Here is a 15,231-nt window from a genome sequence, read left to right as displayed (position 1 = left end):
GAAAATAGCCAAACAGAAACTTTGTGGCAGAAGAAAATATAAGATTAAATTTTGCCATGGGTAAATTACACTTGAAAAACAGTTAACTATATTTCTATATTTATATCACTTGAGAGCAGAGAGGGGGATATCATAGGAGGCATATACCCAACAGTTATGGAGGCAGCTGCCTGAGTTCAAATCCTGCCTCTATGACTTATTAGTTGTGAGATCTCTCTGTGCCTCCATTTCCCCATTTATAAAACAGAGATAAAACTAACACCTACTTCCTAGTATTGATTCAATGATAAAAAACAAAGCACCTAAAACCAAAAGGAAGGACATAAAATAGTGTCTGGGATATACTATGTGTTCAATAAAAATTAGCTATTGTACCACTATTGGTATGAAAAGGAGAAAATCATGGAATTTATTGGAAAAGGCTTTGTAGGAATTTAGAAATACCTTGAATGACTGGATAGGAGACTAGTATTGAGCAAAAGAAGTTTACATAATGAGATAAATTAAGTAAAAGGAAAAATTTTCTTGTGAATAAGGTACAAAATCCCTAGGAGAAAGTGAATGAAGTCAAAATTTCTACAACCTGCTCCTAGCCACTCTGACAAAAACTGCTTTGATAATAACAAAAATAGCCCAGCCGGTGTGGCTAAGTGGTTGAGTATCGATCTATGAACCAGGAGGTCAAGGTTCGATTCCCAGTCAGGGCACATGCCCAGGTTGTAGACTTAATCCCCAGCAAGGGGCAAGCAGGAGGCAGCGGTCAACGATTCTCTCTCATCATTGATGCTTCTATCTCTCTCTCCCTCTCCCTTACTCTCTGAAGTCAATAAAAATATATCAAAAAAATAACAAAATAGCCTATAAAGACAAACAAAACAATTTTTGGTTCCCTCTCATCAATAACATGCAAATATGTTGCTGAAAATTACCGGCAATTAGTAATAAATCCAGCTCTTCACTATACTAATTCATTTGAATTTAACTTGAAAACCTTAACATTTTCCCTTAAGGGTCTTTTTAAAAATTAAGTCAACAACACCGAGTTCTCAAAAGAATTGGTGCTAGAAGAGCTAAGAACTGAGACGAGCACTTTACACTAGGCCACTTCCCTAAAGGTAAGACAGACGAGTCCTACTGAATAGTTTAGGTCAGTGTTCCAACATATAAAGAAACAGTATATTTTGCAAGGCAGAAGTGCTGCTCCCCTTCTAATCTGAGATCAACAGACAGATCAAGAGAGCTCACCTTTTCTTCCTTCTTGTTCTGTGGGACTGCTAGGAACAATAAATGGGGTAGATCGGAAAGCATCAGGGGAAGGAGCAACAAGATCTGAAGAATTCCTTTATAGAAAGAGAAAATCACAGATTATTTTTAACCACAGCCACAATTTTGCATCTGTTTTCTTCCTTTTTAATAGCAAAAATGTCTAAGCCATTCAGACCAATACTTATTAGCATTTCTCTCAAAAAGCTACCTGAGGCTTGTGGAAGAGCCATCAATAATATTTCAATAACTATTTCTCACATGAGACATATCCAAAATTAGAATTAAAAAAAAAGAGTAGCTCGGCCCACATGGCTCAGTGGTTGAGAGTCGACTTATGACCCTGGAGGTGATGGTTTGATTCCTGGGCAGAACGCATGCCTGGATTTTGGGCTTGATCCAGAGTAGGAGGCATGCAGGAGGCAGCCGATCAATGATTCTCTCATCATTGATGTTTCTATCTCTCTCTCTCTCTCCCTCTCCCTTTCTCTCTGATGAATAAAAAAATATTTTTTAAAAAGTAAGCATAAAGCCATCCTATATAATAAAGAGGTAATATGCAAATTAACCCTCATGCCCTCACAAGATGGCTGCCTACAACCAGGCTGACAGGGGCGTTAGTGAGGGACGACCCAATGACTGAAAAAGCAGGCTGTGTGGGGAGACCAGGCCAGCAGGGGGGCAATAAGGGGTGACCAGGCCTGTGCGGGGGCCAGTTAGGAGCGACCAGGCCAGCAGGGAGGGGGCAGTTGGGGGCAACCTGGCTAGCAGCAGGGGTCAGTTAGGGATGACCAGGCCAGCAGGGAGGGCAGTTAGGGGCAACCAGGCAGGAAGGCAGGTGAGCGATTAGGAGCCAGCAGTCCAGGATTGTGAGAGGGATATCCAACTGCTTGTTTATGAAACCCGATCCCCGGTTTCACGCCTAAACCAGCAGTCAAGGGGGTCCCGGATTGGAGAGGGTGCAGGCTGAGCTGAGGAGACCCCCATGCCCCCATGGACGAATTTTGTGCACCAGGCCTCTAGTATCATTATAAGAGAAAATGAATGATCAGACACAAGGACATCATGATTGAAAAACAGATGAGAAAGTACTAGAAAAAGAATTCATCTGCTGATTTTTGAGACAAAATATTTACTCCATTTCTGCCTATTAGAAAGATCATGCACATTTTTATTTAAAAGTACAAACCTCTTTGCCCTAACACAGAGAGAAAGAAATCCAACTAATGTTTACTCTAGTATAACCTATTTCCCACCCCTATTAAATGGGAAGAATTTTTAGTCAAATAAAAGAGCAGAATGCTTGTTTGGGATGTATAACAGTCTCTTAATAATCGGGCACTTTCTTCCCTAGTGAAACCTTTGGGCTACTATTATAAAATTTCCAAATGCAAAAGCAGATCTACCTACCTTCAATGGTCCTACTAAGTTCTTACCCCCAAAATTCTAAAGCCTAGATTTTACATTTTGGTTTCAAAAAGAATGCTGAACTTGTGGACAAGTTTAGCTCTTTGAACCCTAGCCTTAAACCCTCAGGCACATGTTTCCCTGGCAGAGCTGCTTTAGGTTTACTTACGTGGAAAGGCTCTCCTGAACAAGGGACCTCTGACCAGAGAGCTGCAGGAGCTGCAGAGTGGTGGCAGGTGTGGAAGCCAGAGAACACCCACCTTCTTCCCTTGAAGGAGTAGAGCAACCATCAGAAACTATTGGGGGGAAAAAATCTAGTTACATTGACTTCTCAGATTGACATTACTGAGTTGTAAAAAACAAACAAACAAAAAAGCACTCTGTACTGCAAAAAGAGTAATATACAGATTTCCAACCATGTTCCAAGAGGGTAGAAACTGCTTTCTAATTATAGTACAATTAATGAAATGCCATGCTAACACAAATATTGAGTGATCATTAAAAGCCCCCCCCTACTAAATTATAGGTTTTTTTAATAAAAAATTGACAAAAAGAATTCCTTAGTCCTTTATGTCATGATTAAAGCTTGAAAAAGGCCAGAATCCTGATACCTTCATTTGACTGCTCTTCTTTCTTGTGAAGGTTCTATTATAAAACAGCAAGTGAGACTTTTATTTCAAGGTCTACCTAAGGTGAAGTAAGCTCATGCCATAATATGGAGTTGGGAGAAGTCAAAATAATACATATGACACCTGATAATATGAATGCAGCAATTTTCAAGATTAGAACCTGAGCCTCCTCAAAAGGAGACAGAAAATACTAACATGTTAGTAAAAGGATATATAAATAGCCAGTACTGATTTACAGTATGAAGAGTCTCTTGTTGGTCCCGTCTAAGCAACAGATGGAGTATCAGCTTTACTAATCCCAAGTATAAAGGAATGTCTTAAATACAACCTTATAGATTTAGCGAGAGACCAAAAAAGATTCCTTAGTGACTCTTTGAATGTTTTGCACATATTCACAGCATAGTAAAGGAATATAACCCTCTCTTCTTCCCTCATTACAACCAACACATTACAGCAGGTCCTCCAACAATGTCATCTCATTCAACATCTTTTTGTTTTAATGTTAATAAAATGTCCTATAAACTTACCTCTTCTTTATATCAGTTAGCCTATGGTAAAATTGGTTTTGTTATGTGTTGTTTCATTCAAACTCACATAACCTATCGACAACATGGGGACCTGAGGTATACTTTGCTAGTTATTACTGAAGCTTTCTGGCTCTGTGAGGTAACAGAATAAAGGGTTGGTGGGGGTTAACAAAATGTGAAACAAATACCACTCTAGTCTTCTAAGTTTTACATTCTTTCTCCTAGACCATAACTTCCTATTTGTGAACTAACAAACAGATAAGTACAGTTAGCCAGGTGACTATGAAAAAACGTATACTTAATTATGTTAAATATTTGGAGACCTATGACAAAAGAAGTAGCTACTCTGTCCATAGTTATTAAATTTACTACATTAGCTATTACTCCTCAATATCTCCATTTCCAAAAGAGAAAATTATGTTAAAATGTTAAATAGCAATCATTCTCAAAAAGACTTTCTCATTAATCAGCTAGAGGCATATTTTCCTTCCATATCACAAACAAGTCTGCATACCTATAAAGTGCCTTCTAACTTAAACAGTAGCCACAAAACAGTAATAAAAAGTTTTTATCTTTGGACAAGAGGAACTATGTATCAACTAATTACTCTTTGTACCTGTTTTATTGCTCTGGTCAAACAAGTCTTCCTGAGTTGACAAAACCTCAGGCTCTGGTAACTTCGAAATCTGCAGTCCACCTTCCAGTATTTCTTGAGCAGATATTTGTTCTTTTGTTTCCACAGTAATAAGAGATACTTTGGGACTAGGAGGCATGTCCTCTGACCTAGGAGATTCACATCACCAGGAGAAAAAGTTGCTATGTTCAAATGTTTTCATCTTTGAGCTAATAAACTTTTCCTGTGTTTTGTCTGTTTTCCTTTAATAATTTCAAAAATTTCAATAGTTTTAGTATATATAACTACTTAGTGAAAATTAAGTAAGATACTATTTGATGATACAAAGCCCTTAGCTCATTTCAAAGCCTGTCTAAGTCTCTCACACAGCAATACCTCTTTCAACTCTACTCACTGCTGCACTACATGAGATTACTGATGAGTCATTTGGGAATTTTTGTTACATATGCTATTATCTACACATGCATGAAGAATTTTAATCCAGACTACAGCAATGCCAGTTCTACCAATGACCTTCCAAGGAAAGGGCCTGGGTGTGAATTATTCTCTGAACTTATTGCCACATATATTACCTTCTGTTGGCCTTTTCCATTTGATCTACTAAGTCTAAGCCCCAAACCAAGACTCCACACCAGTACAATTCACACATGTAAGACATTCATTGCTGATCCCTTTCCAGATTCTTTTTTATTTTTATTTTTATTTTTTTTATCCTCACCCAAGGATATTTTTCCATTGATTTTTAGAGAGACTGGAAGGGGAGAGGGAGAGACAGGAAACATCGATGTGAGAGAGAGAGAGATCTCTACCCCCTCCCACTTTACAGACGAAGAAACTGAGGCTCAGAGGTTATAGTGCAGTGGTTCTCAACCTTCTTAATGCTGCGACCCTTTAATACAGTTCCTCATGTTGTGGTGAGCCCCAACCATAAAATTATTTTCGTTGCTACTTCATAACTGTAATTTTGCTACTGTTATGAATCATAATGTAAATATCTGATATGCAGGATGTATTTTCATTGTTACAAATTGAACATAATTAAAGCATAGTGGTTAATCACAAAAACAATATGTAATTATATATGTGTTTTCCAATGGTCTTAGGCGACCCCTGTGAAAGGGTCATTCGACCCTCAAAGGGGTTGCGACCCACCCCTTTCCAGATTCTTATGAGATTTACCTACTCTACAATTACCCAGAGTAAACAGAATAGCAAAACTAGCTAGAGTGCAACTTCCTAAAGAAAAGCCTAGCCTGGCCAGTGTTGCTCAGTGGTTGAGCATTGACCCATGAACCAGAAGATCACAGTTCGATTCCCAGTCAGGGCACATGCCCAGGTTTCAGGTTGTGGAAGAGGGCGTGCAGAAGGCAGCCAATCAATGATTCTCTCTCATCACTGATGTTTCTATCTCTCTCTCCCTCTCCTTTCCTCTCTGAAATCAATAAAAAAATATTTTTAAGAAATAAATAAAATGGTGAACTCAATTGATAAATGTGAGTTCTGACTGCTTCTCTGACTAGGAAGGAAGGAAGGAAGGAAGGAAGGAAAGAAGGAAGGAAGGAAGGAAGGTCTAAAAACTAAGGCCCAGTTATAAGCTGAGTGTTTTGCATTAGAAAGTCAACTTCTCTTTATATTCAATTTTATTCAGGACCCCAGAACCCCATTCCCCACTATTTCTTTTTTTTTAATCTTCATTGTTGAAAGTATTACAGATGTCCCCTTTTTTCCCCATCGACCCCCTCCACCCCACACCCGCCCCCTCCCCACTATTTCTATAGAAGGAAGTAACAACATTGAATGTTTAGTTATCCCTGCCCCAAACTGGAAGCATCCCACTTTTCCTCTGCCAATTCCAAACCTGAGCTGTTGACCAGATGCCATACTGTTTTGGAAACAATCACAACAGGCAGAAGAGAGATATACTGCCCAATTCCTACCAAATTAAGAGCATAATGAACTTGGGAAAGAATATCTCCCTGCATCTTTATCATAAACTACCAAATGCAGGTTACCCAATAACCCAAAACAATCTGGGTGCTCTTCAAGTACAGAAATAGTAAGACTTTCAAATATAATATTCATGTGACTAACAACAGAGAGGCTAGAATACCTCCCCCAGAGAGGCAGTAGACAAAGATCAGAGAGGAGTAGCAACCAAAGATTAAGGAGTAATGCTTATAGTTACAGCAGCAATAAAATGGCTTTGTAATATGCCTAAAGATAAGGACACAAAGAGAATTCATGAATAATCAATGTTTATATTGGACCAGAAAAATGCTAGGGGGAGGAAGAGGGAGAGATGAAAATCAAAAATTTCTGAAAATCCTGGCCAAGTGAAATGAGTATAACCCTACAGCAGAAACCCAAAAATACTTTCTAGAAAGAACATGAGTTACCTTGCAGTTGATGGATTTTGCTCTTCTACCACATGTATGTCCTTACTGGGTTGTGCTACCACAGGGACATCCTTGCTGGGCTGTTCTGCCATGGAGATATCTTCATTGGACTGTTCTTCATGCTTAATTGCTTGAAGTTTTAGAAGATAGAAAGGAGATATTAAAAAAAAAAAAAAGAAGGAAGGAGATATTTAATTTTTCAAAGTACTAGAAGCAGTCCCTAATGCTTTTTTAAAGGTAAAGATTTTAATAGACAGAAGTCCAATTAGAAAATAATATATTTTCCAAAAAAGAAAACAACCAATAACTCACCAAAAAACACTAAACTGCAAGTCATCAACTGACAAGTACTTGCCAGACAACTCTGCAACCTTACTGTATTAACATAGATTATATTAACTTAGATAGCTATAAAATGTTATCAAGGAAAGAAGAGCTCTAACACGAGATGAAAATGCTGATAAACAACTCCAAATGCCAGAAAACAGTTTCATACCAGTATTAGCATCCACATCAGATAGCCTCGTATAACCAGAGTTGGTGGTTACTGACTGTAGAGGCTCTTTGTCTACTTCATATGGCACAGTATTTTCCTCAATATCCTGGCTCTGGGAGAGTTCCAGAACCCCAAAGCCCAACTGTGATGAGGCAGGATCTACGAACAAGGCCCAAAGAAATTAGGTATCATCCTACAATATTATGCACCAGGCAAGGTGCTATCACTTAGCAAAAGAAGGTCATGTTACATCCTTCAAATCAAAACCTTGCCCTCCCCCAATTTTTCAAAATAAAATCAAAATAAAAGCAGTAAAAGTGAAGGGGGGAAATGTGTAATGAAGCAAAAAAAAGTTGCATACTATAAAATCTTGCAAGCACCTAATATAAGTAGACTATGTCTACTTCCTGAAAATATACATAAACCATACCCCATACTCAATAATTCATTGTACTTCCAGCCCCGTAAAGCATACATCCCAAAAATATTTGATTACAAAAGGAAGAAGAGTCAATATGCACAAAGGGGGCTATCCAATGACCTGGAAATTCCTAAACACCAAATTAGGTGAAATATCTTTGGCTACTAAGCAAATTTCTTAATAACTATTCTCAATTTATGACAAATCTATAACCTGGTAAAAAGAAAAAACTTAATGTCTATATGCTCACAATAAAAGGACTTAAAACAATCTACTATCCTGAAAAAGGCATAAAGTTACCTTCAGCATCAAGGGAATGTGTGGCAACATCTAGAGTATCTTCTTCCTTTTCTCCCTTCTCCTTGTCTTCCAGCTCTTCCTTCTCTTCCCCCACAGGAGGAGCAGGTTCCACTGACCGTCCCAAAACACTACACAGCAGAAAGATACAATCACGTGTTCCCAGATAGGTTGGGACATTTTGCTCAAAGCACTCTGGAATTTTACTGTGACTCCCCACACACCAACCACCATTAAAGCAAATTCAAAAAAGTAAAATGCCTCACCCCATTATTGCTTCTTTCTACAGACAAGCACCAAAAACAGTGTACAGAATTAAGTATCACAATCATTAAACAGAAGAAAGGAACAAACATACTTGAATTTTATCTTTCTCTGAAAAGGTATGAGCAGGGACAGAAAAATCTTGCACTCAAGAGAATTACTGACAAGTGATAATAGATATGGATTAGATGTGTAGGGAAGGGGTTCAAAAATAAATCTATTAAAGCAAACAGTTCACAAAAATACTATAGTAAAACATCTTAGAATACATATATAGAACCAGAATATCTGAATAAAATACAGGTAAGACGCCTGTGTATTTTTTTTTAATCTTCACCTGAGAATGTTTTTATTCATTTTAGAGAGAGAGGAAGGAAGAGGGAGAAGAGAGAGAAGATTTTAGAGAGAGAAGAATATGAGAGAGAAACATCAAACGGTTACCTCTTGTAGGCATCCCTATCCCCCCCCCATATGTACCCTGCGTATGTACCCTGACCAGGAATCGAACCCACGACCTTTTGGCTTACAAGACGATGCTCCAACCAACTGAGCCACACCAGCCAGGGTGAAGCTTATGTATTTTTTAAAATATATTTTTATTGATTTCAGAGAGGAAGGGAGAGGGAGAGAGAGGCAGAAACATCAATGATGAGAGGGAATCATTGATCGGCTGCCTCCTGCACACCCCCTACTGGGGATCGAGCTGGCAACCTGGGCATGTGCCCTTGACTGGAATTGAACCGGTACCCTTTAGTCCGCAGGCTGACGCTCTATCCACTGAGCCAAACCAGCTAGGGCAGAGGCCTATGTATTTTTTAAAAAGGTTACATCACAGGTCAAAAAACATAATAAACAAAAGTAAAAGACAAATAACAACTAGGGAAAAATCTGCAACAAATATTACAAAAGAATAGTCTCGCCCTAGCTGGTTTGGCTCAGTGGATAGAGCGTGGGCCTGCAATAAAAATAAAAACCAATAAAAACATATTTAAAAAAAAAGACTGGTCACTCTTTAAAAACTTATATATATATAAGACATCTTTGAGAAAATTTTAATACGAACTATGTTGTCAGATATTAAGGAACTAGAGGCCAGGGGGGAGGGGGAGCGGTTTCCCTCAGCCCGGCGAGCGCCCTCTGGCAATCTGCCCTCTCGCAATCCGGGGACCTCTCAGGTAGGGTCCCTAGGCCAGGCTGGCAATCAGGGCCAATCCAGGGCTTTCTTTCCCTAGGCTGCTGGCAGCTGGCCCCGCCCCCACCTCTGCTACTGCTGGCCATCTGTGCAGCACTGCCCCCTCCTCCCCCACCACCGGTTGCCTCCCTCTGCAGGGGACAGGCGAATGGATTGGCCCCACACACCCACCAGTGTCGCTGGCCGGTGGCCTGGGTCTCCCTCTGTGGGGCGATAGATCCCCCAGCAGAAGAAGGCCCCGCCCACCCAGCCAGGGCTCTGCAATTGATCCATCTGATCCATCATCATCGCCACACAGAGGGTGTCCTGGGCCTCCCTCTGTGGGCAATCATGGAGTGATGGCTGGGCCCCCTCCCCCCCAATCACATTGCACCTGCCTTGGCTGCCTGGCACCAGTGCATGTCATAGTGTGGTCGTCCAGAAGGTCGTTCTGCTGTTCAGTCATTCGGTCAATTTGCATATTACGCTTTTATCATTATAGATTAATATTTTCTTTGGTGTGGTGATGGTATTATGATCATATAGAACAGCGGTTCTCAACCTGTGGGTCGCGACCCCTTTGGCGGTCGAATGACCCTTTCACAGGGGTCGCCTAAGACCATCCTGCATATCAGATATCTACATTACGATTCATAACAGTAGCAACATTACAGTTATGAAGTAGCAACGGAAATAATTTTATGGTTGGGTCACAACATGAGGAACTGTATTTAAAGGGCCAGAAGGTTGAGAACCACTGATATAGAATAATGTATTATTCTTAGATGATAAATGCTAAAATATTTAAGGGGAATTATGTCTGCAACTTAGTTTCAAATGATCCAGCACATGCAAACATACACACAGAGAACAAATGTGTACTATCCTTTCATCTTTTCTGGGGGTTTAAACTTTTAAAATAAAAAACTTGGGGAAAATGCTATTAAGCGTTTTAATCGTCATAGGAAAAATGCTCATGTTGTTAAGCAAAAAAGGACAGCAAACACACAACCTTTTACTTTCCACATGTCAATTATGCAAATCAAGTCCACAAATAAAGAGAGAAAATAAGCTGAAATGTTTACAGCAATTAGCCTCTGGGTGGCTTATAGATGATGTTTTTTGCTTCCCTGTAACTTTCTACACGTTTAATATCTCATACAACTATTGAGCATAACTTAAGCATAAAAGAGGTGAAAACAAAACAAAAAAAAAGAGGTGAAAACATAAATTTGTAAATTTGGGGATCCAAGAAAGAGAAAAAGAACTAATATTTTCACAAAAATAAAATACAGTTGACCCTTGAACAACACGGTGGGTATAGGCGCTGCCCCCCCCCCCACCCCCGTGCAGTTGAAAATACACATATAACTTTTGACTCTCCCAAAACTTTAGTGATCCGCTGGTATCTGGGTGAACTAGTTCCAGGACCCCTGTGGATAACTAAATCCAAGAATGGTCAAGTCCCTTATATAAAACTAGAGGCCTGGTGCACAAATTCGTGCACCAGTGGGGTCCGTCGGCCTGGCCTATGGGGATCAGTGGACCTCCACGCTACTGTAAGCCGGCCTTACCGGCTACCTCATGGGGGGGAGGGGGAGCACACAGGGGGAGAACCGCAGCTGCACTTCTGGCACCTGAGGGTCAGCTGAGCAGCACTCCCACTGTGGGAGGGCACTGACCATCAGGGGGCAACTCCTGCATTGAGCGTCTGCCCCCTGGTGGTCAGTGCATGTCATAGCTACCGGCTGGTGGTCAGGTTGTCCGGTTACTTAGGGTTTTATATAGATAGATAGTGTAGAACAATGCATACAGTTGGCCCTTCATATCCATGGATCCCCAACCATGGATCAAAAATACTGTTTTCCGCCCAGCCATGGTATCTCAGTGATTGAGCATTGACCTATGATCCAGGAGGTCACAGTTGGGTTGCAGACCTGATCCCCAGTAGGGGGCATACAGGAGGCAGCCAATCAATGATTCTCTCTCATCATTGGTGTTTCTATCTCTCTCTGAAATCAATTTTAAAAAAAATTTTAAATACTGTTTCCCATCTGCAATTGGTTGAATCCATGCATGCAAAACCCAAGGATAGGAAGGCTGACTGTATTTATGAAAAAAATCTGCACATAAATGGACATACATACACAGTTCAAACCCATGTTGTTCAAGAGGCAAGTATAGAACATTACCTGCATAACTGGGAGGACCAGACAGATGCATGACCTTGGAAAATATAGGAAAAGAAACTCCAAGAGCAAATATAACAAAAAGCGGAAGAGCCATGAAAGACAGAACAAACCACACATCTTGGATCTTCATTTAGTCTCTTTCAGTGTTTTTCTTCCTGTCCCTGACCTCTAAATGCTGGTAGGCTCAGTGAGTCCTTGGACCTCTACTGCACCCACACTCACCTCCTCAGTACTCTTATCCAGACTCATGGCTTTTAATATAGCCCATACGCTATGACTCTGCAATTTAAATCTCCAGCTTAGACCTTCCCCCTGAGCTCCAGACTTGTACATTACCAAACGCTTCCAACTGGCAATTGAAAAGGCAGCTCAACTTTAACTTGTCTATAACTGACCTCCTCCTGTAGTCCATCTCAATTAACAGTAAATCCATTCTTCTAATTCTCAAACCAAAAACATGAAAACATTGTTACTTCCTTCTTTACTCTCATGTTCAATCTGGCTTTGAATCCTATTATCAAAAACCTAGACTCTCACTACTCTCCATCCACTTCTACTCTGGTCTAGCCACTGTCATATTATGTCTAAATTATTTCAATTGTCTCCTAGTTGGTCTTCCTGCCTCTGCTCCCCCTTCAGTCTATTCTTTTTATTAATTTCATTTAAATAGCTTCTTTTATTTTTAATTATTTTCATTTTTCCAGCTTTTCTGAGGTACAATCAACAGATAAAAACTATATACCTTCAGACTATTCTTGATCCAGCAATCAGAATGATCATGTTAAAAATCTAAGTCAGATCATGTCATTCCTCTGCTCAAAACTTTTAAATGCCTTTCTACCTCACTAAGAGTAACGGCCAAATTACTCACAGTGCCCATTATTTACAGATTCTGGTCCCCTCTTTACTTCTCTGGCCTCTTCTCCCACTCCTCTCAATCACTCCACCTACTGCCACACTAACCTCGCCATTTCTCAAAAAATGCCAAGCACACTCACACCTCAGGGCCTTTGCACTTATCCCAGAAAACAACAGAGATCACTTAATCACTTAAGATTTTTTAAAAATATTTTTTTATTGATTTTCAGAGAGGGAGAGGGAGAGAAAAATAGAAACATCAATGATGAGAGAGAATCATTCATCAGCTGTTTCCTGCTCACCCTCCACTGGGGATCCAGCCCAAAACCTGGACATGCGCCCTGACTGGGAATAGAACTGTGACCTCCTAGTTCATAGGTCCACGCTCAACAACTGAACCACACCTGCCGGCATCACTTGTGATTTTTAATCAAATGCCACAACAGTGAAGCACTCCCCAAGTCACTCTATCTAAACTTGCAACTCCTGTGATATTTCCTATTGCCATCTGTTTTATTTTTTCTTCAGCCCTATGAATGTCTAACATACTATATATCTTTTACTTATTCATCATGTATTGCTACATCCCATACAAGAATGTAAGCTACACTAAGGTCTAGAATTTTTAACTCTTCTGATCACTTTGTATCCCCAATATTCAATAGTGCTTGACTCAATAAATATTTGTAGAATGATTCGTTAAATCAGAAGAGGCTTTATTTAAAAAAAATTTTTAAATATAAAATTATTCCAAAATAAAATATTACTACAAATATTTTTACAAATCAGAATGCCCTGGCTGGGTGACTCAGTTGGTTGGAGCGTCGTCCCATGCACCAAAACGGGTACAGGTTTGATTCCCAGTCAGGGGACATACCTGGTTGCAGATTCAATCCCTAGTCAGGCTGCATATGGGATACAACCAATCAATGTTTCTCTCTCAGGTAGATGTTTATTTCTTTCTCTCTTTCTGTTCCTGCCTTTCCCCTCCTCTCTCTCTAGAAAGTCAATAAAAAATACATATTCTCAGGTGAGGATTTAAAAAAAAAAATCAGAAGAGGCTTAATTATAGACAAATAATACTAATCTTAAACTTTTCTCCACTGTCTAAGCTGATGGAAGAAGAAAACAAAGTTTTAAATATATTGTCTTGAAGTACAAAAGTAGTTAATAAAAGAACTAAAATAATTATTACAAAAATTGGGAAAGCGTTGTTGGGAAGAAATCCTCATCTTCACTTATGGAACTCAATTATCTTAATCTGATAAAATAAGAAATGGCAGTATAATAGTGTTACTTCGTTTTACAATAGTATTAAGGGCTAGGAAGATGACCTCCCAAAGAAGTAAAAACACAAACACTTAAATAAGATTGCCTCTGCGAAAGGAGACCAAGGATGAGAAAGAACTCTTTGCTTTTCATTATAAACTCTTTTTAAAATTAACTATGCATTCATATTATTCTGTTAAAAATACTTAACAGATCTCATCAAAATTAAAAACCTGCTCTGTGGAAAACCCTCTGAAGAGGATGAAAAGACAAGCTGCAGAGTGGAAGAATATATTTGCATACTGTATATCCTACAAAGGACTAGTATCTAGAATATATAAAGAACCCTCAAAACACAATAAAAGCATCCAATCTAGTACCTTGAATAGAAAATAAACTCAATAAATGGGCGATGGAAAGACAAAGTAAAAACTGAATGCTGTTGGAAAAGAATATGAATTAAACATTCTGGGTCTAAAACTGGTGAGGAACTTTGGTTGGTGGAAAGCATGCCTAACAGTTTTGACAATATACTTAATATATTGTTTAATTTTTTTAATTAATAAGTCATATCTATGCTAAGAATAAGGAATACTTATTTTGTTTCACATGTACAAGACAGATCACAAAATGAATAATGTAGATGTAAAAATGTTATTACCTTCACAAGAGATTCCAGCTAACAGTACTAACACAATCCTCAAATCCCACTCCCTAATTCACAAAAATAAGATCAATCCCTTTATCTTTGGGATGAGTCAAAGGCACAGACAAAAGAACTGATCCACTAATAAATGTAAATAAATTTCTTCAAACACTCGTATACCTGCTTGTCCTGTTTGGCTGAGGTAACTGTTCAATGACCTGACTGATGGAACCACATGTATCCAAATGAGAAGAATCCATAGGGTCTGAAAAATACAAGAGGATATTAGCACAAAAGGCATTTACCCCTACACTTTAATACAAAGTCAGGAATGCAGACCATACAAACCTAATCAGCTCCATTACAGAAAGCCAACCTTCTGCGTGCCTACTACGCACCGGATACTGTGCTGGATTTCCTTACATACATTCACCACAACCACGTCTAAATCCACCCAGCTCTAACAAGTGCACCCTTGCCACATGGGACTGACAGTTTGAAGCACCTCACCTGCAGCTTTGTCTTCCTTCAGATGGTCATTGAGCACACTTTTACTGTCTCCTTGTTCTCCAGCTGATTGTTCAGGGTTGGGCACAACATCCTAGGAAACATACAAACATAATATCCCCTCTACAGACGAAATAATTTTAAATGAGACATACTTTTTGTGAATATGGTGATTTCATTTTTCCAACTAATTGTCTCCAAAAGATAGTGACCTGAGTACTTATATTTGCTGGTTGGTCTAGATATGGTGGAGG

General features: G+C 39.3%; 1 protein-coding gene across 4 annotated transcripts in view; it reads right to left on the bottom strand.

Annotated features, from left to right (window-relative positions):
* Positions 1-15,231, bottom strand: part of TP53BP1 (tumor protein p53 binding protein 1) — a 96,569-nt gene that overhangs the window by 59,773 nt on the left and 21,565 nt on the right. For all 4 annotated transcript variants that reach the window (XM_005877546.2, XM_005877544.2, XM_005877543.2 and 1 more), the window contains exons 3-10: positions 14,981-15,071; positions 14,651-14,735; positions 8,074-8,201; positions 7,353-7,511; positions 6,857-6,986; positions 4,443-4,609; positions 2,840-2,966; positions 1,246-1,340 (exon numbers count right to left, since the gene is read on the bottom strand). In XM_005877546.2, the coding sequence (XP_005877608.1) occupies positions 1,246-1,340; positions 2,840-2,966; positions 4,443-4,609; positions 6,857-6,986; positions 7,353-7,511; positions 8,074-8,201; positions 14,651-14,735; positions 14,981-15,071 (982 nt within the window). The remainder of the gene's footprint in view (positions 1-1,245; positions 1,341-2,839; positions 2,967-4,442; positions 4,610-6,856; positions 6,987-7,352; positions 7,512-8,073; positions 8,202-14,650; positions 14,736-14,980; positions 15,072-15,231) is intronic.

The sequence above is a fragment of the Myotis brandtii genome, unplaced genomic scaffold (assembly GCF_000412655.1).
Source record: "Myotis brandtii unplaced genomic scaffold, ASM41265v1 scaffold521, whole genome shotgun sequence".
Lineage (NCBI taxonomy): Eukaryota > Metazoa > Chordata > Mammalia > Chiroptera > Vespertilionidae > Myotis > Myotis brandtii.
This window is presented reverse-complemented; position numbering and strand designations above follow the sequence as displayed.